Source organism: Triplophysa dalaica, chromosome 22, assembly GCF_015846415.1.
Source record: "Triplophysa dalaica isolate WHDGS20190420 chromosome 22, ASM1584641v1, whole genome shotgun sequence".
NCBI classification, from domain to species: Eukaryota; Metazoa; Chordata; class Actinopteri; order Cypriniformes; family Nemacheilidae; genus Triplophysa; species Triplophysa dalaica.
Window position 1 is genome coordinate 15,756,007 of NC_079563.1, and position 24,274 is coordinate 15,780,280.

Below are 24,274 nucleotides of genomic sequence, written 5' to 3' on the forward strand. Positions count from 1 at the left end.
TTTTGAAATGTTTGACTGTTAATCAACCAAATATGACATTTATTGTTTATTATCTTGAGTCATTCTTTCCACACCAAGTTATTTTTTTCCATGGAAGGCTAATGAAATGAAAATGAGAGGAATCTTTATAGTTACTATCTTTATTATTGCCATACAACTTGCCAAATGAGTAAAAAACACAAAATTCTGGGATTCTCAGACACAATTTCCCTTGGAACATGTTAACGAAAACACTGACGTCATCAACGTTTGTTTAACGCTGGTCCAGATGAACTTAAACAAATGTTTGAACAGAATACATCCAACATAATATTTATGACCAATTTAAAATGTTAAACCAATGTCTTTAGTATTTAATTCTATACGCAAGATTTAAAATAATAAATGCTTATTCACCAGTGTTTACATCTTGCAAAGTGGCACACCAAAGTAGGCCTAACCATAGTTTCGTCTAACCATGTTCTTGCTTTTTTATTATAATAGAAGTAAAACTTTTTAGGTGAAATCTGCAAAAGGATATTTGCAGGATTAAATTATATTCGTGTAAGAACTCAATCTAAAATGCCAAGACACTGTATGTACTGTAGGCTAAATATATATAGAGTTAGATGGATGAAGTTTTTCTCTGACGTTTGCTTTCTTTACTAGTTGATGTTCTTTCATATTTTTAAACGGTTTAACATTAGATATGTGTTTATTTGTATTATATTTGTTTTTGTTACAGTATCTGTTTATTTTTATTTCTCCGCCAAATGACCTTTGGATATGCTTAATAAATGAACCCTCAGTCAAAACTTGCAGTAAAGCGACACTCCAGTAGATGGCGCTAGATACCCGTACTCCCAAATAAAGATAAACGTTTGTTAATCCAAAACAAGTTTAGTTTTCATTCCAAACAAAGTCACTCATTATGATACATTATTACAGCATTATTCTGACCTTTGACCCCGTGTAAATAGCCCCTCAAAAAAAAGGCGAACCTGTGAATGCTCACGTGTCTGAGTTTTTGCTGGTGTCTACAGATTGGGATTATTTATAGCCATGTCTGTCTGCTTCAAACTCCCATGATGCACCTCTTCCAATCGTGAAACCGGCCTTTTACCTGGTACAAAGAGATAATCCCTACCTGATCTTATAAATAGAACAAACACACATTATACCACCTGACATTCACTTACTGTCTGAAATATGACTGAAAATACGTGTCATTCAGGGATTTACAGCAAGACTGTGTCACACGGATGATCTCAGATTCCCCACAATCCAATTTAATCTGCTGTATCCTGGGAAGGGATTCCTCACACGGACCAATAGAATTTCAGTGTATGATAACATAGAAGCCAGGTGGTTCCCGTACTTTGTCACTGTGGTACTTTTGCAGGCTTTATGTTTACATTTTTTGTTTATTACAGTTATATTATAGGACTCTAAACTTGTAGTTTAAAGTTTATGGATGTAAAAAACACTCTTGTGGCGATTCTTCTGTATGCATGAGAAGTTCCAGAAGAACATAATGGAGCAGCTGTAGCCTACATCTGACTGACCGGTAAGACTGCCAGTGTATTCAGATAAAAATCATCGGTTTTATGTTTTAGATGCATTTTTAGCACATTGAACTAAATGATAAACTGCTCTTCTGGGCTTAAAGACCCTATCAAATAATTGATTTGATCTTTTATTTCTGCTGTTCTTATCTAATCCTTGTGAAGTTATTTGTTTCATTAAGTATTGACATTTATAGAGCAAAGACTCAATATATAAAATTATGAAGTGTTTATTTTGTTCTCATTTTGTCTAATGCATTGAAAACAGTGATGGTAATAAAACAACACTTGTGACCACCAAAACAACCGCCAAATTCTGTTCATGTCTGTGATGTAAACTAAAAGCTATTACCTGAAAAAAGGAATGTGTTCAAATAGGTCAATACAGTAAATGTTTGTCAAAGCGATCAACATCACAGGGTCTTGAAAATTTAACTTGAGCTCGAACTATTTTGCCTTCCTCTTTGGTTGAGTTTTATACTATTGAATAATTCTAATATGATTATTATCCACATGAATAAATGTAATCATTTTCTAATTGACATCATAACAAATGATCAGAATGCTGATGCATATTGAGAATGCAGATCAAATGTTTTGTTCAAATGTACTAAAGTGGACATCAGAGACAATGGTCCTTAAAGAAAAGCCCTTTGTTGTTCATTGTCTGCTTTGCACTCATATTACACCTATGTGTATTTATTCTTGAGGAGGATGTTGAGTGTTATAAAGCACACAGATGGAGGGAGAGAGATGCAGGACAGATGGAGAGAGAGAGAGGGTGAGATGGAGTACAGATGGAAGAGGTGGTGAGGTCTGGAGAGTGACTCAGCAGTCAGATTGAGCCTTTGATGTGAAGGAACATCACACCCTCAGTGAGATGAGAAACCAATCACCCCCCCCCCAAAAAAACCATTTATCTATTCATTCATCCATCTAAAGTTTATTTAATGAAAAGATATTTAATAAACATATTATATTTTTAATGTACACTTAATATATTTTTGGTGAATTCTAAAATAATGATTTGCACCAAATCTGATTTACTTGGTTTTTTACGTACACTTACTCAATTTAAACAGTATATTTAATAAATTTCACAGCTTTAAAATGTATATTTTCGTGTAAATTGTTTCACAGTAAATCAATTTTGAGTAAAAAATGAATCTATCGTCCAATACACCGGCCTGCCTACATAAGCTCGCGCGCGAACTCCATTTCCCAGCGCGCACTGCGCCGCGCGATGTTTCCCACAGCTGACAGACAGCGAGCAGACGCTCACAGCAGAACGCGCAGTTCGCACGACGCGCTCGTCCGCGCCGCTACCAAAGCGCACTCGGGTCTGGGATTACCCACAGCCAGATATCTTCATTTCTCCGGAACCCGTTTCCGAGCTTGTCCGCACGCGATCCGCGCTGTCTGATGGCATGCATCTGCAGCGCATGTGGATCCTATAACCGCTTGTAGTTGCGATAATCTCCGTGGTCCACGCCGAGCCCAATGCAGTGGGATGGATGGTGGTAGAGTGGGGGTGATGATGGTGGAGGAGAGTGATGAACAGAGGGACAGCGGCGGCGGTGGCGGCGCAGCGATGGCCGCGTTGCACCAGTGCGAGCTGATCCAGAACATGATCGACATCTCCATCTCCAGTTTACAAGGTCTCCGGACCAAATGCGCGGCGTCCAACGATCTCACCCAGCAAGAGATCCGCACTTTAGAGGTACGACGAGGGGGCCGAAGTGCACCGTCATGAGATGTGCTCTCTCTCTCTCTCTCTCTCTCTCGCGCTGTCACTCGCGCTTTATCCGTTTCTTCCTATTTTTGCACTGCAGCTGTTTATTGTGCGGCATTATAAGAGCGCACTGATCGACATCCGTTATAAAGGATTACCATAGAATATATATAGTTTACTAAAGTGCTAAAGGTTTTGTTGCAATTGTGAGATTATAACACATTATTATGTCCTTTAAACAGCATTTACGCACGTACTATAGTATTACGTTGAGGATATTTACCAATGTACCTGGGGTACCATATAAATGCAATGGGTTATGAGTATGGTTAACCTACAACTCTTAGAAATATTAACCATTGTTCCGAGTAAAAGTGTAGTAAATCTATACATTTAGGAAGGTTGGTTTTCATTTGTTTTATCTTTATTTTACTACCAATACAATGGTTAGATTATGGTCACTGCGGAAAAACTATACTCAATATGTGCTTACTACTGTATGGCTTTGCCAAAACCAAAAACGATGGTTTAATAGAAATAAAATAAAAAAACAATTCATATTTTAAGTAAACTTCATGAGGGGTATATGTTATAGTTTACAATGGTATTTAAATTTGATACCATGTTACATCATAGGACCTTTGATCCTGTAGCTCACTTGGTACTGCATGACCAGCGCAGAGGTTATGAGTTCGATTCCCATGGAAAACATGCTGATAAAAAACTAAATGCACTGTAAGTCACTTTGGATAAAAAAGCACTTTGGTGGCAACCGAAAATACTGCAGTTTGATTAGAAATGGATGTAGAAATGTTTAAAAGGGGGGTAGCACAGCATCCCTGCAGTATCTCTGTGATAGAGCTTAATCTGATATTAAAGGCATCTTGGCCTTCATTGTTTGTCTATTCTGTGCTTTCTAAAACATTGGCATGTTTAGGTGTCAATATTGGTGTGTGCTTTACCTGGAAAGTGCCCCATATCGTCACCTGCGGGGGTAATTAATGAGAAATCAATACAGTCGTGAGGTGGATGGTGTCTGTGCCAGTGGGCCTGTTGTTTGAGTACCGGGTGATGATGTGAGCGCATGCACCACAAACAGTGAAGACGTTTTTGCATTCAACCTTTTATTTTTCCTTGTGGGTTTAATATTTTGGTGTGTTGCTCCATCTTGATCTTCGGAGCATATCTGCACGCCAGAGATTGTTGCACCCGATCTACTCGACTTTGCAGTTCTACATATTTTAAGCAGCTCTTATGAGCATCATTTAGAGTGACAGATGGTGCCCATCAATAGTCAAGCAGCGTAACGGGTCCTGGGTGCATGTTAATTCCTGCGCAGAACAACGACGTTCAAGTGGCCACATTCAAATTCAAACCACTTTCCCAACACTCCAGAGCCATCGAGAGAGGCTCGAACTCGCGTTAGGTTCTCACTGGAAACTGTTTAGGATGTCACTTCACATCTTTTTTCAACAGCTCGCCGCTCCGGTCGGGAGATAATTATTCTCGGCCTCTCTGGCTGAAGTATCGGAGGTTGGTGTGTACTGTAACTGAATGTTCTCGCACTCGGCTGGGTGTGCAGATCGACAGTTGCTTTTGGACCGCAACCTTTCGCCTATGTTTGGAAAATGTGTTTCGTACTAACATGAAAGTGTCTTTTTGATTTACCCAAAGTGGCTGACATTTGTAATGGTCATTTAACTCTATTACGATTACACTTGGGTTTACACTTACCTGTGTCATAGAAGAAGAGTTTTTGGCTGAATGGTTCCATTATGAACCTTAAACATTCAAAGAACTTTTCTGTTTCTTTATTAAACAAAAAAAGTAAGAAAGGAACGGCTCTTATAAGAACCCAACTGTTCTTTGGGAAATCAACAATGGTTCTTCTATGGCAGCATATCATATGGTGCCTAGCTCTTTGCACCACCTCACATCTGCACATCTCTTTTTTTTTAAATCCCTACTCGTAAAGTTGTATTTTACATATTATATATGTGTATATATATGTATGTATTGTACATGTGGCAGAATTGACAATAAAGCAGACTTTGACTTCCAAAACCGTAAAAGTGGACCTTAAAGAGGCTATTAAACCCAGAACATTGTCCAACTTTGTACGTTGTATGTTCATCTTTACTTTCCAGGTGTTTTTTTATTTCTCTAATAAAATCAATCCATCTTCCCCCGTTGTTCTTTTTTTAGCGCTTGATAATGTTGCTCTTACACCCGATTTGTTTCCCCAGCTGCTTTGGAATTGCGTGTGTCCTCCGGAGTGAGATGTAGCCGTCTCCTCGCATCATTTCATTATGAAGATTTTGATGAACTGTGATGTTTTATTCTGACTTCCAATTGCCGTCTCAGGAACGCCGTGACCTACTTGCGTACGGGATCTTCAATCTTTGCCTGGATGAACGAATATGTTGATGCCAAAAAAACGAGTCAATTTAGCATCTCTCCGGAGGGTACTCGTTCTGCCGACTGAACAGGTCAGCTCTTGAGAACCTCGCCGGTCTGGTCGCCCCCCCAGCGGTGATGTCTGAGAGAGTTTGTGTGCTGTCGTGGCTGTGGCTATATTTAGATGTCTTCCTCGCTACACGATTTCGGTGTTTGTTGTTAAATAAGAAAATAATGACGTGAGCATGGGGGAGGGGGCTGGGAGAGCGTCGGCCAATCAGCTTGCAGCTGTTCGAGGGCTCCCAATAGACTGGGGTTGGGGGTGCGAGGATTCAGCCAAGCAGAGCAGGTAAAAGATGTTTCATCATTACTCGTTTCTGTCTCACCGCTGCACTCTTCCCTAGACGCCAGCATCGGTAAGGCCTGACGTGCGTCTGTCATCGCACCTGACGACAGTCACGCAGTATCGTGTAGATTAGATCATTTACTCCCCCTTATGTCTTTCCAAATCTGCATGGCTTTCTTTCTTCCGCAGAACACAAAATAAGATATTTGAAGAATGTCGGTAACCAGACAGCATTGCCCCCCAGTAGACTTCCATTGTATGGACACAAAACCACTGAGACATTTCTCAAAATATCTTTTTTTGCGTTCCACAGAAGAAAGAATCACATGACCCTAACCCTCTCATGAGAGTGAATGAATAATAGAATTAAACCTTTTGACTAAACTACCTCTTTAAGTCTTGGTTTGGGGGGTGTCAGACCCTTCATGTCAGTACAGATGCTGTTGGCCAGGTCAAGACTGAGCCGTCCCGAGGTGTGTTCCTTTGCATTTGTTGCTTTCGTGTGCATGATGTTGTATTAAAGATACACATCAAGTAGTGCTTAAGTCCTTCAGAATAAGATATTTATGACGAAAAAAAAGTGCTGAGACTATGTATGTATTAAATAGTGTAAAAAATATACACCAAAATACATCCAATAAATTGACAAAAATCCTTCTACTCGTCTTTTTATAGACTCATGTCTCTACGTCAGACATCCAGTAAATCAACACTGTCCAGATAATTGTTTCAAAAAACAATTACATTATTCATCGTTTGTATAACTACCAAGTCAAGGGCTTTCGTTGTGTGTTGCCGGGAATCCCAACAAGTCAAGATATGTCCGTGTGAGGTAGCTCATTAAAACCCCTGTATCTTATGAGATACTTTCTGCGCAGACTGTGTGAGCATGCACACAGACACGTGCCGCGAGTCTTTACGTGTGTAAAAGTTTGTAAGTCGGTATGTGGATTAGCTGTAGAGTTTCAGTTGGGGTTTGTTTGAGGTCCCAGTTAAACTCTGTGTGTCCTGCAGGTAGTTGTGGTAGAGCTGATAGGGATTGAAGTTAAGCACATTACACCAGAGTGACAGGAGAAAACAGAACGTCGACGCGCTGAGAATTGCGGTTCTCATGCGTGTTCACATTTTGGGGTTAAATTATAGTGGTTCTTGCGTGTTTCGTGACTATTCATCGTATGCGTGTTTTGACGAGACACAAGATACTCGAAAAACTGTGAGATTTGAAGTTATTGCCGCAATATTTGAATGTAATGCTCGGGTCTGTGTATTTACATTTCAGTTTTGCTAAATAAACTCAAAATATGAATCATGTTCTCTCACAAACATGTGTGGATGTGCCTTTTGGAGCTGTTAGAAGATACCTTGACATGATCGAATAATTAGTTTGTGTTTGACTAAAGAAAGAAAGGGTAGGAGGGTGAGGAGAAATTTCAGTTTCGGGTGAACCGTTTCTTTAATTCAGCATCTTTTCTGCTGCGGTTTTTTTGCTGATCTGTCTGTTGTCTTAGAGCGGCCGGGCGTGTTCCTGCCCTTTCTCTGTCAATCACACCTGCTGACCTCACTGAGCCATTGGCATGGCAACCTCATCTCCATGTTTACTCTCATCCGCATTCGGGCAAGTGTGGCGCCCCCTTCAAAACACCACCAGCGTTGCCATAACGATGAAAGATTAATCTTTAAGATGACTGGTGAAACATCCATTTTTATTAATGCATGTAGTGACTTGGTGGTGATATTTTTCAATACCAAAAGCAAATAGCATTTACGTTGCAGCTATGTTTATAGTATACCTTGGATGCACAAAGTATCTTAGAAAATGTAGGCGTCTGTCAAATAAATGCACATGTTAGATGTGATGATACCACTAGCTGACTTCGGGGTTTCCAAAACTTCAAGACTTTAGTCTGCAGGAGAATGTTATTCATGTGTAGATTAAGACTGCAGTTGTGCCGTCATGCCGTGTAAAGATGTCTAGTTTTTACCGTGTTTGTCTGTGGGAAAATCCCACCCTGAAAAGACCTTACTGACGAACAAGCATTCTAGTTGCTAGGGAACCTGACGTCACTATTTCACCAGCGTCTTGTTATCAGTGATTTGTGTGTGCAGTGACAGCAAAACTGGATCAGTCAGGACCCGGTCCAGTCAAGCAGGACAGAACCAGGACAAAAATGTTGTGCATGTAAGAGCCCTCCATAAAAAGCACGGGTAAAATCATGTAATGCTTAGGATTTTGATAGTGCTTACAAGCAGATATACAATATTCTGTTTAAGTAAATGAACTTTTAAATGGCAAAAAAGCAGAAAGATGCATTTTGCATCCTGATTGTGTATTAAAAGCATCCAACAGCGGGAGGAAACTGGTCCAAATGAAGCTTGAGTTTTTCAACAGCAAAGTAACCACCTATCCAACACAGCTTGCATAAGAACAGTATTTAGCATTATTTAAATCTTCCATGTAAATATGAGAAGTGAAGAGATGGACTGTTAATGTGCATTGGCTTTCTCACTGCAGGCTTGCAATGCGGCTTTAACTTTCACACCCAAAGCAGATAATCATCCTGTTCATCTTCGTCTAGCTTTGGAAGAGCACCAAAATCAATGTTCACAGAGACAAACCAACAAAAGAACATGAAAGTGGGTGTTTCTCGGCTGTTTTTAGAGCTGTGAGACTGGAGGACCAGAAATCGTGTCAGTGGTGTGATCGTTGTGCTGGACTGAAAGAAACTTGTGAAGTTTGCTAGATTGTGTGAGGAAAGTGGGTCATGGTCCCATTTTTCTTCTATAATTTCATTGTATAATGGTTACCTTTTAAAAGCCTTAATTCACCCTAAAATAAACGTTTTTGAATTGATTCACCCTCACGTCATTCTGAAGAATGTTGCTAACCAAACAACATTGGCCTCTATTGACTTCCATTGTATGGACACAAAACCTTGAACATTTCTACTTTTGTGTTCCACTGAATAAAGACTTTGAGATATGTACATGACTGTCTTCGTTGACAAGTGTTCGTATTGAATTGCCTGAGAAAAACCTCCATGCAACGTTCTGAGACTGTTAGTTTATACCTATAAATATGCATAAAAACAAACATCAGAATAATATGTTTAAACTATTGTAAAGGCAAAACACAACTGTAGCGCATAGATGGTTCATAAGTACTAGTCGCCACTTTGTCGCTATGCTGAATCTATTCACAAGAACCATAAAATTGTCTCTCTTTGGATTGTAAAGTGGTAATGTGCCGTACTGTACATGAGCAGCAGTCGAGACCTCATACAGTTGAATGATTCTGAACGTTTTTGTAAACGCTGAAATCTGAGTGCTGTTAAGAGAAAAGCTAGACCTCAAGCACTTGACACGGTTTTTCATTGTGACGCCGATGGATAAAAGCTTTTCAGTGGTGGTTGAGTTTTATTGATTGGAGTGTTCGTTGTCCTCTGTGTAATTAGCATTAAGCTGTTAGCAACCGTGCTTTAATTGGATGTTTATCACCCCTGACCTACCGCAAGGTGCTTTCCGTGCCTCATCCTCCCACGCATGTGACCTCTGACCTCGTCTGCTGTTTGTTCCGCTGTCTGCTATGAGACGTGCGTCTGCAGAGCCAAGTCTTTTGTTAGCTTCTGCCGTGGCAGCGTACTCAAGGTCTGATTCTTTATTACTGAAGTGAGTGTGTTAGAGAGTGTGTGAGCTTATGGTACCTGAGAGGTTGTTATTGAAGCGGTTCCACCTCTGTTCAGGTATTTTTTACTCAAGGACATGTGGCTCTTTTTGTTGTACTGGAGATAAAGGCAAAGAACCTGCAGGCAGACATTCTCCAAAGTAAAGATCTGATTGTTACAACAATGCAAAGCTGTTCACTTGCTGGCATTATAGTTTGAGTACATATCAGGAATCAATACTTTAAGTATACAGGGATTGAGGATGTAAGGTTGGCAGGGGGATGGCTTACTTGGAGTATTTATAGTAGCGGGAATTTCTGGAGATAATTGTGTGTAAACAGACCTCTGTTTTAGTATGGAGGGGTAAATTGTTGTTTATGGGGATTTGTTTTTATGAGCAGGGAACATTTTGAAAATATAGGGATAAGTTTGCATATATTTGATATGTTATGATCAGATACTTGTTTAGAAATCAGTTTTAGCCTGTAGGAATATAGGGATAGGATAGAGAACAGTTTGACTGTATGATAACATCAGGACATACAGTATAGGGCAAACTATACATACTGTATAAATACAAAGTCTTATGTTATTTCAAGTATATTGTAGATATATTACACATCTGTCATCATTTTAAAAATATAAGAGTTTGTATTCTTATGTAATTTAGGGTATATCAGTGCGCATAATCGTATGTTCTATAGGGTATATCAGAGCGCAAAATATTATGTTTTATAGGGCATAATAGACTTCATAATCTTACATTACATTATATTCTGTATATAAAAGTGGATAATTGTATGTTCTATAGGGTATACCAAAGCGCATAATCTTATGTTATATAGGGTATATCAGAGCGCATAATGGTATGTTCTATAGGGTATACCAGAGCACATAATCTTTTGTTGTACAGGATAAATCAGAGTGCATAATCGTATGTTCTATAGGGTATACTAGAATGCATAATCTTATTTTATATAGGGTATATCAGTGCAAATAATCGTATGTTCTATAGGGTATATCACAGCGCATAATATTATGTTATACAGGGTATATCAGAGCGCATAATTGTATGTTCCATAGGGTATATCAGAGTGCATAATCGTTTGTTCTATGGGTCATATCAGAGCGCTTTTTTATACAGGGTATATCAGTGCGAATAATCGTATGTTCTATAGGGTATATCATAGCGCTTTTTTATACAGGGTATATCAGTGCGAATAATTGTATGTTCTATAGGGTATACCAGAGCGTATAATCCTATGCTCTATAGGGTATGGCAGAGCTCAAAATCTTTTGTTCTATAGGGTATACCAGAGCGTATAATCTTATGCTCTATAGGGTATGGCAGAGCTCAAAATCTTTTGTTCTATAGGGTATACCAGAGCGCATAATCTTATGCTCTATAGGGTATGGCAGAGCGTATAATCTTATGCTCTATAGGGTATGGCAGAGCGCATAATCTTTTGTTCTAAGGGTAATGAGCCCATAATCTTAGGTTATACAGGGTATGGCAGAGCGCATACTATTATGTTCTATAGGGTATACCTGAGCATGTAATCTTTCATAATAATCACACACATTCTAATGCATACCTTTTGACAGATTAGCGTTTTTATTAGTGTTGATGGAATATTGAAGTGTGTCTGGCTGTCGCATGTATAAGCGTGCTGTTCTCATTAAAGCAGTGATTGCAGGCGGCATCAGTGAGATGGGGGCGTCAGGGGGATGTGTGAAAGGATGACTCGTTTTATGGCCGCCGGCCTCATGGTAACGGCCTCCTCTGTGCGTCAGTAAGCGTCTGACCTGAACTGTCACAGCAGGTGAGCCCTCCTCTCTCCTTCCCTCTCTCTCCCGCTTTTTCTTTCTCTCTTTCGCCTCCCTTGTTTCTCTCTCTTTGCGTCATCGGCGCTCCTGTTCTGCTGAGGTGTCTGTGCGGCCCGTCCTTGTTAAAACTAGAATGCAGACGTGAAGAGGCAATAGGTGAGGTTTGCATCAGCCCTGCTAAAATAAGAACAGCTTGGACCAGGTTGAATTTGGTTGGTGCTTGTCGACCGGCATAGCCTGCAAAAAAGGCTGGTTTACCGAGGGAGGCTTGCTGGTTAAGAATCCTCACTAGAGATAGCAGCATACCAGGGATGTCACGCTGGATAACAGCATTAAAACACAACACATGATGGTGGTCAACAATAGTGGTCATTATAACAAACAAGACAAGCATGTTGTTGGATTTGAGTCAGCATTCTAGCTTGTTTGTTCAGGATTCAGGAACGTTCACCACTATGTTTATTGTTCAAATCTATACCTACAGGCCGGAATGGGAAAGTCCTGCAGTCGGCGGAGAAATCAGCTCGAGCGAACGTGCTCTGCGGTGCATGCAGCAGGGAGCTGGCGGTCGCGTTTGATGAGACGGACCGCTGCCTTAGCCTCCGTGTGAACTCTGCGTCTTGCGGAGCCGTGATGTCAGAATGCTCCCGTCGTCAGCGCTATGTTCCGATGACACTCGGTTGCCATGCCAGCAGTGTAGTCGCCCCCATGAGGAGGGCTGCAGCTCCCTTCCATATAATAACGGTTATTTTTAGCTGACAGTCCTGTTTGCTGAAGGGGAGCACAAAGAGAGAGAGAGAATGGGAGAGAAAATCCAGTCCGATTTCAAACTGTGATGTTTTGTTATTTATTAGACCCGCATGTGCTGCGATCTATCTGCGACCGAGGATGAAATCTGCAGTGACAGAACTTCTCTCTTCAACAGTACAAAGCTTTAGATTTGTTTATGATGTTTGTCACTTTCATTTGTTTACATAATGTTACAAAAACTCTTGTTCCATTTCATCAGACTTGAATCTCACTGGTGTGTCTCGTTTACGAGTCCGTCTTAACTTCATGCTGTGTTGTTTTCCATCAGATCTGCCCAAACAGCTGTGAATTATCCCTCATAAACCGCATAGGCAATAAAGGCCTCTATCAGGCCCCGTCTCCTCTGACCAGCCCCTCCCTCATCTGCTTTGTCCTCTGCTGTCCCCTGTAGGTCAAGCTCATGAAGTACATCTGTAAACAGCTGCAGTGCAAGCAGAAGGTGCCAGACACGGAGAGGCCATCGGCCCTGGACAGCTACCCGCGGCTTGTAGACTGGTTACGCACCATCAACATCAGACCTGAGCTCATAGAGGTAATGTGTGTGTGTGTTTGTTGAATAGAAATGTTTTGTTGTATCCAGTTGAACCATGTCACATGGTTTAGATATAAATATATCAAGAAATGATTATATCCCAAATGTGAACATTAATAGACAAGAAATTCTCATTCCGCCCAAATGTTTGGCAAATGTTGGTTATTTATCCAATACAAAATAATATTTGCTTTGAGACAAGCCTGGTGACATGATCATGAACAGATGTCTAAATGAACAATGTCAATCATTCTATAGAGGCGACTAGCTCAAGACCGTTCGGATTTGTGTCTTCAGTCGGTCATGATACTTACATTGATGTAAGATCAGACAGGATCAGAGGACGTTTCAGAGGATGTTATAGTTTTGTGTTTGTATTTGCACTTCAACATCCTTCAGAAGATGCAGAGGCTTTAGAAAATCTGCTGTGTTTTGGCAGTTCGGCCACAGCCACATTCGCAGCAGACCCTAGATACACTAACTCTAATCATCCAAAATGCTGAGTCAGCCTCTCTCTCTAGCTCTTTCTTTCTTTCTCTCACTCTCCCCCCCTCTCTCTCTCTCTCTCTCACTCTCCCTCTCTCTCTCTCTCTCTCTGTCACACACATGGAAATACTGCAGGTTCTGTTTTTGTAATACATGGATGTGTTTGTTATAGAAGAACAAAGTTTCTGGGACGTCCGCCATCCTCCTGTTTAATTCATCTAAGCTCAAACACCAAATAGAAAAAAATGCACAAAAATGCACAATCCACCCATGTGATATATTCCTAGAAGAAAAATAATGGTGACGTGGTGTATTAGTTAATCCACATGTTGGGCTTTGGTGCTCACATGGGCTACTCTAGTTTGAATCTTATTCATCACTGCTCTTATTGACAGTTTCATCGGATGCATGCGCTTGTATGTTTTTGTTTATCGGTCTGACTAGTGGCTAATAATATAATTATTTATATTGTAATCAATTTAGGTTCACATTAACTTACATACATATTTAATTGTATAGTAAGGGTTTTAAATAACCAATTTGTTGAATTTGATTGAATGTTAAAGGGCTCATATCGCGCAAATATGTGTTTTTATTTGTTTTTGATGTGTTATAAGTTGCCCATGCATGTATAAGACACGTAAAATTGCAAAAAGTATAGTGTCATCAAAAAATGTCATATGGCCCCTTTAATTTTATGAATTAAAACATTTTGTACTGGCTAGAAAGCTAATGTAGCTAATATCATTTACTTGTTATTTCCTATACTTGTTATCAGAAATAATCTTCAGGAAGTCTTCGTGGATGTGCACCGGAAGTTAAGTTTTGGCCACAAAAGTGTGCATGCACTTTTGTATAGTTGTTGCAAGCATGTTGTTCTTTTGAAACTGTCTATAATGTATTTAAGGATAGCGAAATTGAAAAATAATGTTTTTTTTTATTCTTTCTTCCAAAAACATAAACTCCGCGATTAAGCTTCAACTTCACCACTACAGTCTGATCGAACCAAAGTTTGTGAGCTTCACATGAATCTTTGGTGGGATGGTGAAATTCTGGGCTAATGTGATGCTAATATCAGTTGAGCCTCAGGAGCTCCTCTCCTCAGTCTATCAGACAGGTTAGCACTGAGGGAATCGGATTAATTAGTGTAAGAGGTCACGTGTCATGAGAATTGTGAGGGGGGCGGTGAGAGAAAGAGGTGAAGAGAGCCGCACAGCAGAGAATGATCAGATTCACCGACAAAACCCTATAAATATTGGAAAAACCTCACTCCCAGGGAGGGACATGTCAGCAAATTCGGCAGTTTTAAAGGTCCAGTGTTATGAAATTTAGTAACAAATTGCAACCAGTGGCTCACTTCACCCTTCCCTTTCAAAGCACTACGGCGGCTGACACAGGACTTAGATGTCTTCCGGTTCACGTTTATTTGCCGAAGGAGATAACGTATTTACTAAACGCAGTTTGTCTGTTTAGAGCTACCGTAGAAACAACATGGTGAATTCCATGTAAGGGGTCCAGCTCATTCAAAGATAATAGAAACATAACGCTTCATTATGTAAGGTCTTGTAGTTATGTATATTAAATTGCATTTCTGTCAGTAGGTCCTCCAAAAAATGACACATTGCACCTTTAAGAGTGTTTCTTTATTGTTCATGTGAATTCTATTGCAAGTGCAGAAGTGTATCACTCTCTCCCTCTTTCTCTCTCTCTCTCTCTCTAGACTGTGAGCAAGAAGCTGTCATTGGATGCTCTGCTGCAGATGCCCAGTAGTCAGGTGCAGGAAACCATGAGAAGGCTGGGCTCACGTTCAGAGGAGTGTACCAGGCTGTGTGCTGCTCTCAACTGTTTAAAGAGTGCCTCTGAGTCAGGTGTGTAGGCTCGTTTTAAAGCTGCCGCGTCATTCGAGTTATGTTTGATCAAACACTTTTTCAAGCTGTCTCCATGACCACAAGATCACATTCTGTCATTCATTCACATACTCTATTCAACAACTCTAGGGGAGTTTAAAGAGGACAGCCCTTGCTGGTTCTCTGAACCCACGAGACGAGACAGCGGCGGTTTGACTCCAGTGGATCAGATCCCGTTACTAGGAGGACCCATACGATCCCACAGCCCTTCTCCTCTGGCCCGCCCCCCAAACACACCCTCCACCCCCCTGGGCACCTGCCTGTATCCCCGCTACATCCTGTCGCCCGGTGAGGTTCACATCTCCCACGGCTACGCCGAGAGTCTGACCGACCCCAGCCCGTATTACACCTCCCGACCCGTCCGACTCCACGGGCACACCTCGACTCCGCCCATAACCCCGCCCTCCAGGAGAAGGCACCGCCTCAAGCCTCCGTGCACTCCACCTCCGCCATCTCGCAAAGTTTTGCACCTCCTTCCCAACATCTCGATGACTCGTAGCAAAAGCCACGAGAGCCAGCTCGGCCACCGCATCGAGGACACGCCCACAAACAAGTAGGGCATGAGAAAATAATGTTGTTTTTTGAGAGTCGCAGAGTTTTCTCTAGAGTCACTTATAACAATCTGTGGGGATATTATGACCGCTAAAAAAACGCAGTCATCACAAAATTACGACACACTTCCTGCTGTTTATTACATTTTTGTCTGTTATTGCCTCATGGGTTTCAGCAGCCAGTGCCATGCCAACATGCATCAAAATAAGCATTTACTTGACATTCTAAAAATGAGTAATATTAATAATATACAGTATGTGAAAAAAAAAATGTAGAAGTGAGTTTGACACTTGAGGTCATACTGATGGTCTCTTGTTGCCCTCAGGTGTGTGAAGAAGAACAAGCTGTTTCTGAACGTCCAGATAAACGGAAACGGCTGTGAGGACCCTTCGACGCGCTCGCCCACTCTTTGTGTGCGGACCCCCGGAGCGACACCCTCCACTGCACCATACACCCTGCCGGGCACCCCCACCCTTCAGGAAGAGCACAGCAGCCTCAGAAGTGAGTTACTTCAACACACACAGTTACTGGCTTAACAGAAGATATGTAGTTGAAATACAGCAGACCGAATGAAGTGGCTATTGAATTCTGACCAGGCTGAGGTCAGAGTTCAACCTCTCAGTGTGAACCGAAAGTTCTCACCTGATCTCCACACTGCTCAAAACTTCAGTCTTTGAAACTTGAGTAGCAACAGAGCTTTGATTCAGTGTCTCCATACAAGGATTATGTACCATGTCATGTGTTAACAAATTGAAACCAAAATACTATACATTATACTAAGATATTGTCAGCTGAAAACTTTAAAGTTGTAGAAGATAATCATCATATTTTAGTAGGTTTGTCAATATTTCCAGAAGACTTTTGTTTTGAGGTCTAGTATGTCACAAATCGACCAAAACCTGAGATCGAACCCTCAGGAGAAGATTCCTTTTCAACTTGTTTCTGTTTCTTGTGTCTTTAGATAACGCGGCCGTCCATCGCAATTCGCCTCAGGCTCTGAGGAGAGACATCGGTCTGTCTGTCACTCACAGGTAACTCCGCCTATCCGTCGCCTATTAACAAAACTAGATTGACATTTCCTGTTTTGTTCGTGCAAGTGTAAAAAGTGTTAACATTTCTGTGTAAATAAGATACCACATGGCAGCCGCTTTGCTGTTGCCATGACAACCAACATGCATTTTTATCTCTAAGCTTTGCATGAGAATATAGACATAACAGTACAGCATCTTTTGCAGTGTGATGATGTGCAACGATGTCATCGCTGTTTGACTTGTCAATAGGATATTTTCAGAGTTTAACCTTATAATTCATCAAAAGTATGTATAGGAAATGCAAAGTAAAAGTACATTTTTTAAACGTTTAATAAACCTAAAGCTGACATTAGTGTGTTCTACAAAAGTAGAAATAGTGCTTCGTATTAAGCGTTGTCTTTGACACAAACGTGTGTATGTTTACAGGTTCTCTACAAAGTCTTGGCTCTCTCAGACGTGTCAGGTGTGTCAGAAGAACATGATCTTTGGGGTGAAGTGTAAACACTGCAGGTAAGTTACCTCAGCGGCTCACGACTCCACACTCACGCTCTCAAACCGTTTCTGACTCATGATATTCATCCATACTTTACTTCTTCAGGTTAAAGTGTCATAACAAATGCACTAAAGAAGCTCCACCCTGCAGGATCTCCTTCCTGCCCAGTAAGTTTTCATCAGCTGTTCTGATATGAAGAACTGACAAATACAGAGTTGAAATGTTGTTCTTGTGTGTCACACAGTCACGAAGATTCGTAGGACAGAATCTGTACCCTCTGACATCAACAACCCTGTGGACCGTCCACCTGAAGCGCCACAGTTTGGGACGCTGCCAAAGGCAATAACAAAGAAGGTACAGTATAAGGGAGAGGGTTTATTATCAGAATTGTACAATATTAATGCTACTAGTATGTATAATATTATGGAGAGTATGCAACATTTCAGTGTGCATAGAATATGTTAATCTGTTACATTTGCTCAACTTGGAGTTTAACAAACTTGGATTTTAACTTGGACAACATTCACTGAATCACACATCCAACGTTTAAAGGAGGGGTAACACACACAGTTCTGCAAATATCATATTAATCTTGAATACCTGTACAGTTGTGCATTCAGTATTTAGTTTGATCAAATTCATAAAAGAGAGATACAATCTGACGCGAGGGCATGCCTGTTCTCTCACGCTAGCGCGTGGGCGTGCTCTTACGCTTGCTGGACGACACGTTGGCGTGCTTTTCTGGGAGAATGGCCAATAAAAGGAACAGGATCTCAGTTACGAAACAGGGATCCAGCCTTATAGAAACTTTTCGAAACAAGTTGGAGTTCTGGGGGAGTGTATCGAGCACAGAAAGACTACGTCATACGTCCTGGTTTTTAACAAGTTTACCATGTTAAGTATGAGAAGCCAGCACGTTTAACGTGTAAAGAAGTTAGAACGCATGAAATAGCATGTTGCCCCATCTTTAGGTTTAAATCGCTGCATTTGAAATGTTTATCATTGCAAATTTTGTACTATTTCACACAAAGTTTTTTACAAGGTACAGTATTTACTAGGATGCACGTATTCAATTTCTTAACATGGACAAAATCGATGTTAGAATACATGAGAAAATAACACATTTTTTATAATGGAGTATCTTTTGAAGAAATTCGCTATACACAGTTCTGCATCTGGTCTGTTTCTGACAGGACCAGCCTCCGACGCTGAATCAGCTGGATTCCAGCAGTAATCCGTCCTCCACCACTTCCTCTACGCCTTCCTCTCCCGCCCCCTTCCAGCAGATCAACCCCCCTAGTGTAACCCCGCCCCCAAACCCCTCCCCTAAGGGCCACCGTGACAACCGTTTCCACTTTCCAGGTGAGCAACCTGAACACACAGACAATGAAATAAACCTAAAGCGGTCGGTCACTTTTTAACACTCAAACCTGCACTCACCTGGACGGATTTGAAGTGAGCTTTTCTGTTGTTTACTGCATTTATAGGATGATTTCTTTAAAATATGTTTTTGAAGACAGCACTATGATGCTTCTAGAAGCTTCTTCATGTTGACAGAGAGGGTTTGAGATGTTTGTCTAGATAGGCAGCTCACTACATTTTGGAGCACAGCTACAGACTTTCTCTATCATTTCATGTGTTTGTTACAATCTGATTTAACAATCTATCATAAATAACATTATTAAGCGACATTTATGCAGTGAGACATCATGACTAACCACTGAACATCTCTCTGACCACTTCCTGTCTCTCTATCTCTCTTCCTGTCCTCCTTTACCGTATCAAAGCTGCCTGTTATTTTCAGCACAGGCAGCAGTTTATCTTTCCCGGTAAGTTAATAAACACAAAATATTTCAACTTTCTTCATAACGTTCATGTTTGCTCACCCTTTATTGATCAAATCTAACTCTCACAAATCTGCACAATTCTTACTGTGCAAAGCATTAGTTCACCCAAAAATATACGGGAATCATTTAAGTATACAGTTTAATTACTTATACACACATGACATAATTTTGGTACTATGTTATGTACCTGTTTGATGTCCAATTTGGGTTACAAATCAAACCAGATGGGACCTAGTGCACTAGTAAGGTGATCTGCCCCCTGCTGGTGATTTGTACCACTGCACATTTCCAAAGAACTAATAATATCAGCAGTAATTCTGAATTTTTCACACAGATGTGTGCAATTCCAGTGTGCTTCATTCAGACGGACTCCCCGATACAGTGTAAGTGACTTTTCAGAGCTATAAAACACATTTCATATCCATTATAAAAGTGAATCATGTGAATTATCATTGTTTCTGCAGTAATGAAATTGATGCCTCAGTGGAAGAGATGCATGCCGAACAAGATGAGGAAAACGACCGAGAGGTGAGATCTGTGCCTGTGCAATGAATCCTAATTCTCATCCTGATCATAAATAGTCACCGATTCGTCTCCACCAGGACCTGGAAGAGGAAGAAGAAGAGGAAATAGAGGAAGACGATGATGTAGCTGTTGAGGAAGAAGATGAAGACCTCGAGGACGAAGAAGACATGGAAGAGCTGAACGCCGGCTCGGAGGGAGAATGCGAAGGAGACGAGCTGGACGATCTGCCGAGCACGCGGGGAGGAACGCACTGGAAGGGTCCCATCTCTCGAAAAGCCAGTCAGACCAGCGTCTACCTGCAGGAGTGGGACATTCCCTTCGAGCAGCTGGATCTTGGGGAGCTCATCGGGAAAGGCCGCTGGGGTCGGGTTCATCGCGGACGGTGGCACGGAGAGGTGGCCATCCGGCTCCTGGAGATCGACGGAAACAACCAGGACCACTTGAAGCTCTTTAAGAAGGAGGTGATGAACTATAGACAGACGAGGCATGAGAACGTCGTTCTGTTTATGGGAGCGTGCATGGCCCCTCCTCATCTTGCCATCATTACCAGGTATCTCCAAAATTGCCGTTTCATTTGTCTGTATTTGTGGTTGGTTTATAGCTGGTAGATGATGGATAGCAAACGGTTGTGTTGTTTCCTTGCAGCTTTTGCAAAGGCCGGACGTTGTATTCTGTTGTGAGAGACACAAAGAACACATTGGACATTAACAAGACACGACAGATCGCACAGGAAATCGTGAAGGTAATTGTCTGTATTTTATTTACACAATATGTGTGGTTGCCATGCCATGTATGAACACTGTTTTTTTCTTCTTCTCTGGGTTCTTCAGGGGATGGGCTACCTTCATGCTAAGGGAATCGTCCACAAGGATCTCAAATCCAAAAATGTCTTTCACGACACCAACAAAGTTGTCATCACAGATTTTGGTCTTTTTGGAATCTCTGGTGTGGTTCAGGAAGGACGGTAAGTCATCGCGTTGTTTGTGGAAACATAAATCGTACCTTCGCGTCAGCTGACTAACTCTGTGTCTCTTTAGACGTGAAAATGAGTTAAAACTTCCTCACGGTTGGATTTGCTACCTGGCTCCGGAAATCGTACGCAAGATGAGTCCCGGAAACAATGAGGACAGGCTTCCGTTTTCAAACGCTGCTGATGTTTATGCTTTTGGGTGAGAAATGCAACGTTTTTGGTATGTTAGACACAAATCCTCTCGGACAGAGCGGTGCTCACCTGTAGTCTTTGCTGCTTGTTTTAAGCACCATCTGGTACGAGCTGCAGGCGAGAGACTGGCCCATCACCAGTCAGCCTGTTGAGGCCACCATCTGGCAGGTGGGCAGCGGAGAGGGCATCAGAAGGGTCCTGGCAGAGATCAACTTAGGAAAAGAGGTCACGGTGAGGCTTGCGTTTAAGTCTGTTTATTATTTGTCACGCTGATGACGATGGGATACTTTTTGGTGCGTGAGTGCTTGGTAACCTGTTTATAGCAAAAGGGTGATAGCTCTTATTAAAGGTATAACGTAGTTCATCCAAAAATGAAAATGCTGCTATCATTTACTCATCCTCATGTCATCCCGAACCTGTTTGTTTTTCTGCAATACACAAAAGGAGATATTTTGAAGAACGTTCCTACCCAAACAACACCGGGATCCCTGACTTCCATTGTATGGACACAAAACCACTAAAACATTTCTCAAAATGTCTTTTTTCTGTTCTGCAGGGGTGAAAAAATCCAATATGCGTTTTAAACCATGTGAGGGTGAATAAATGAGAACAGAATTTTTCTTTAAACCTGTTGAAATGCATTATGGGATTGCATTGAACTAACATGGCATGTAGTTATGTCATTTGAAAATAATGCGTCTCTCTTTTCATTAGATGCTGTTTTCTGTTACACTTTCTCTCTGTCCTTCAGGAAATTCTGTCTGCTTGTTGGTCGTATGACTCCCACAACCGGCCCACGTTCACCCAGCTGGCTGACATGCTGGAGAAACTGCCCAAGCTCAACCGAAGACTGTCTCATCCTGGGCATTTCTGGAAGTCTGCAGAGTATGTATCCTAATCTGTGATGCAGTTTAAGACCGAGAAATCCAGCTCCAGATTCTCAAGTGACATCATCAGAAAAACATGACCTGAAAAGTGATTCTTATATTGTTTGTCCAATTGTTGTTTACTATGCGTCGTTTCCACCAACTTTTTCCTCATAAACACTGCTATATCTATTTTTTATATTTTGTGTTTTTTGCTAATCGTATTTTTTCTAAATTTCTCCAGATTTTGTTTGTTAACTTTCCTTAATCTCTAAAAACATTCAATGCTAAGCGTATTACTTCTTACTGCTAATTCGTTTCTACATTAGCAACCTAATGTCTCTCTAATCTGCCTCTTCCATCTCTTTTATGTTTGTTATGTTTATGTCTTCTTTATTTCTCTCTGTAGGTTGTAGCTGTGTGCCTGAAACAATGTGCAATGCAAAACACACAAACTCTGGCTCTGCCTTGCATGCCTGCTGAACACCTGACCTCTTCTGGACTTACAAACTAACCATCGTCTGCTCTTCCGTCTCTAACTTTCTGGTTCTGTGGGTGGCGGTGGGGGGCCTGCTGTAGCGATGCGTGAAACGAAACGCTTTGCCTTTTTTATTCCTGATTCATTTTCTTGTGTGAAGTGCGTGACTGGTTCTCTCTCCTGCTCCAGTTTGTGATGTCATGTGACACATTACCAGGATTTATCGACGCTGAAATGAAGATGCTCTTTCACTCTTTCTTTCTCCTTCTTTCTCTTGTGGTCTTGGTGCCTCTTAGTCCTGCGTGATGTGGGGATTCTGGCTCTGATTGGACCGTCTGGTTCATGTTAACACAGCTTTTGTTTTCACACTTTCTCACACAGTGTCTGACAGTGGGCGTATTTGTAGCACGAATGATAATATTGTTATTAATGGAGAAATTTTTGTGTCCTATCCAGGCGTGATGCAACACCAGTGACATTTAAATTTGTCCTCGCGGAATGCGAAACATGATGTTACACGGATAAGTAGAGCAAGATTTGGACCTATGACATTTTACAGAGGGCATGGCTTCGTAGAAATAGAAACTGTCCCAAAAAAAGAAACAAACTGTCACGTTGCTTGTCCCGGTGACAAATAATAAAAAAAAAATATATATATATATACACATGAAATTTTATCGCTTGCCACTTTATCGTGTTACGCCTGGTTAGGATTTGTTGTGAGGGTCTGTCTGATGTAGTTTTATTAAATGTAGAAAACCGACAGCTATCTGAAGCTGACGAAAACTGAGCGGGTTTATAAAACGTTTACCCTCTCGAAATATATCTGGCACAGATTGCGAAAAATGAGCCAAAGAGAAGCGTTGTATGTCTTCTCACCTGACTGAAGTGGATCTGTTTGCACCAGTTGAAGAAGAGCTAGATTTACCCAGCAGAAAAGTGTTTCATAATAAGTTGTGTATACATGAACTCTCATGTGTGTTTGTGTGTAACGTGCGTGTTCGTAACGTGTATGTGGAAGGGTGTGCGTTCGTTCGTTTGTTCTGTGAAAGACTGGACTTTGTGGTTTGGAAATATGAATGACATTAAAATATTTATGTATAAATATGGTTTATTTAGTGTACAGGCAATGAACAGAATTCTTTTAATATTTATATGGACATTTTATATCAATATAAATAAATATATATACTGTACATCATGACATTTTTGAATAGGTATTGCTGTCCTATCCCAGATGTAAATATTCTTTATATTTTTTCATGTAAAGAAAACAAAAACAAACCTGTAAAGCAAACTTTTTTTAGAATGGGTCGATACATGTCATATTTTTGTATTGCATGTGGCTACTGTACACAGTGTCTGTTCTCATCCTTGAAAGACAATAAAACCAAGCTTGTCACGTGACAGATGTCAGATTTATATTTCTGTTGATATATTTTTTTCTTACTCATTTCTATATTTATGTAAAACTGCTTTGCAACAATGCAAAACAGTAAAAAGCACTTGACATAAATATTCAGGTGAATAAAGGAAGCTGAAAGCTGAAAGGTGATGAAATGTGTTTTTAATATGAAAGTGATGGTATATTATGGTATAATACGAATACGGTGTTTGAAATATTTTCACAGTACCAAAAACCTTATTTTTGCTTTTTTCAACACTAACAATTTAAGTTATGTAAACCAGGAAATAGTATAAACTACTCAACATGATTAATTTTTTAAAAGATTAATATTCAATCAATATTAAAATTAGGTATCAATCTCTGCCATATTATCTTGAAAGTCAAAAAATTCAAGAAACATTTAAGGGAATTTCTTCATTAATTACTATTACTAATTACTATATGGGATTAATTACTATTAATTATATATATATGTTATAAACGATAAATAAAATGTATATTTATTTCTGTCATAACGGTACAGAGCTCTAGGGGGCACCATTTCACAGCATCTCTGAAGCTAAACAAACACGTAATGGTAATGTCACGTCGCAATATTTGTTTCAAAGGATGTATTTCTCCGTTAAATGTATTGAATTACATTATTACTGGTTTGAACTAAAGTGCCTG

At 40.6% G+C, this 24,274-nt stretch overlaps 1 protein-coding gene across 3 annotated transcripts; it reads left to right on the plus strand.

The window, feature by feature from the left end:
- The first annotated feature begins 2,730 nt into the window (after nucleotides 1-2,730).
- Nucleotides 2,731-23,619, plus strand: ksr1a (kinase suppressor of ras 1a). Of its 3 annotated transcripts, XM_056737337.1 has the most exons (20): nucleotides 2,731-3,264; nucleotides 12,710-12,850; nucleotides 15,057-15,204; nucleotides 15,334-15,796; nucleotides 16,121-16,296; nucleotides 16,757-16,826; nucleotides 17,253-17,336; nucleotides 17,425-17,486; nucleotides 17,564-17,673; nucleotides 18,513-18,681; nucleotides 19,107-19,148; nucleotides 19,501-19,549; nucleotides 19,631-19,694; nucleotides 19,769-20,241; nucleotides 20,337-20,433; nucleotides 20,522-20,655; nucleotides 20,729-20,860; nucleotides 20,949-21,084; nucleotides 21,605-21,738; nucleotides 22,129-23,619. In XM_056737337.1, exons 1-20 carry the CDS (start codon nucleotides 3,055-3,057, stop codon nucleotides 22,133-22,135), a joined length of 2,901 nt encoding a protein of 966 aa, XP_056593315.1. In that variant the 5' UTR covers nucleotides 2,731-3,054; the 3' UTR covers nucleotides 22,136-23,619. The 3 variants fall into 3 exon arrangements, with proteins under 3 accessions (XP_056593315.1, XP_056593314.1, XP_056593316.1); XM_056737336.1 differs by having other exon boundaries at nucleotides 21,605-23,619; XM_056737338.1 differs by lacking the exon at nucleotides 19,107-19,148 and having other exon boundaries at nucleotides 21,605-23,619.
- Nucleotides 23,620-24,274: the final 655 nt, after the last annotated feature.

Coding starts and splice junctions, on each gene's coding strand:
- ksr1a (XM_056737336.1), top strand. CDS start 3,055: ATGGATGGTGGTAGAGTGGGGGTGATGATGGTGGAGGAGAGTGATGAA. Junction 15,205..15,333: donor AAAGAGTGCCTCTGAGTCAG/GTGTGTAGGCTC, acceptor CAACAACTCTAG/GGGAGTTTAAAGAGGACAGC. Junction 16,297..16,756: donor AGAGCACAGCAGCCTCAGAA/GTGAGTTACTTC, acceptor TTGTGTCTTTAG/ATAACGCGGCCGTCCATCGC.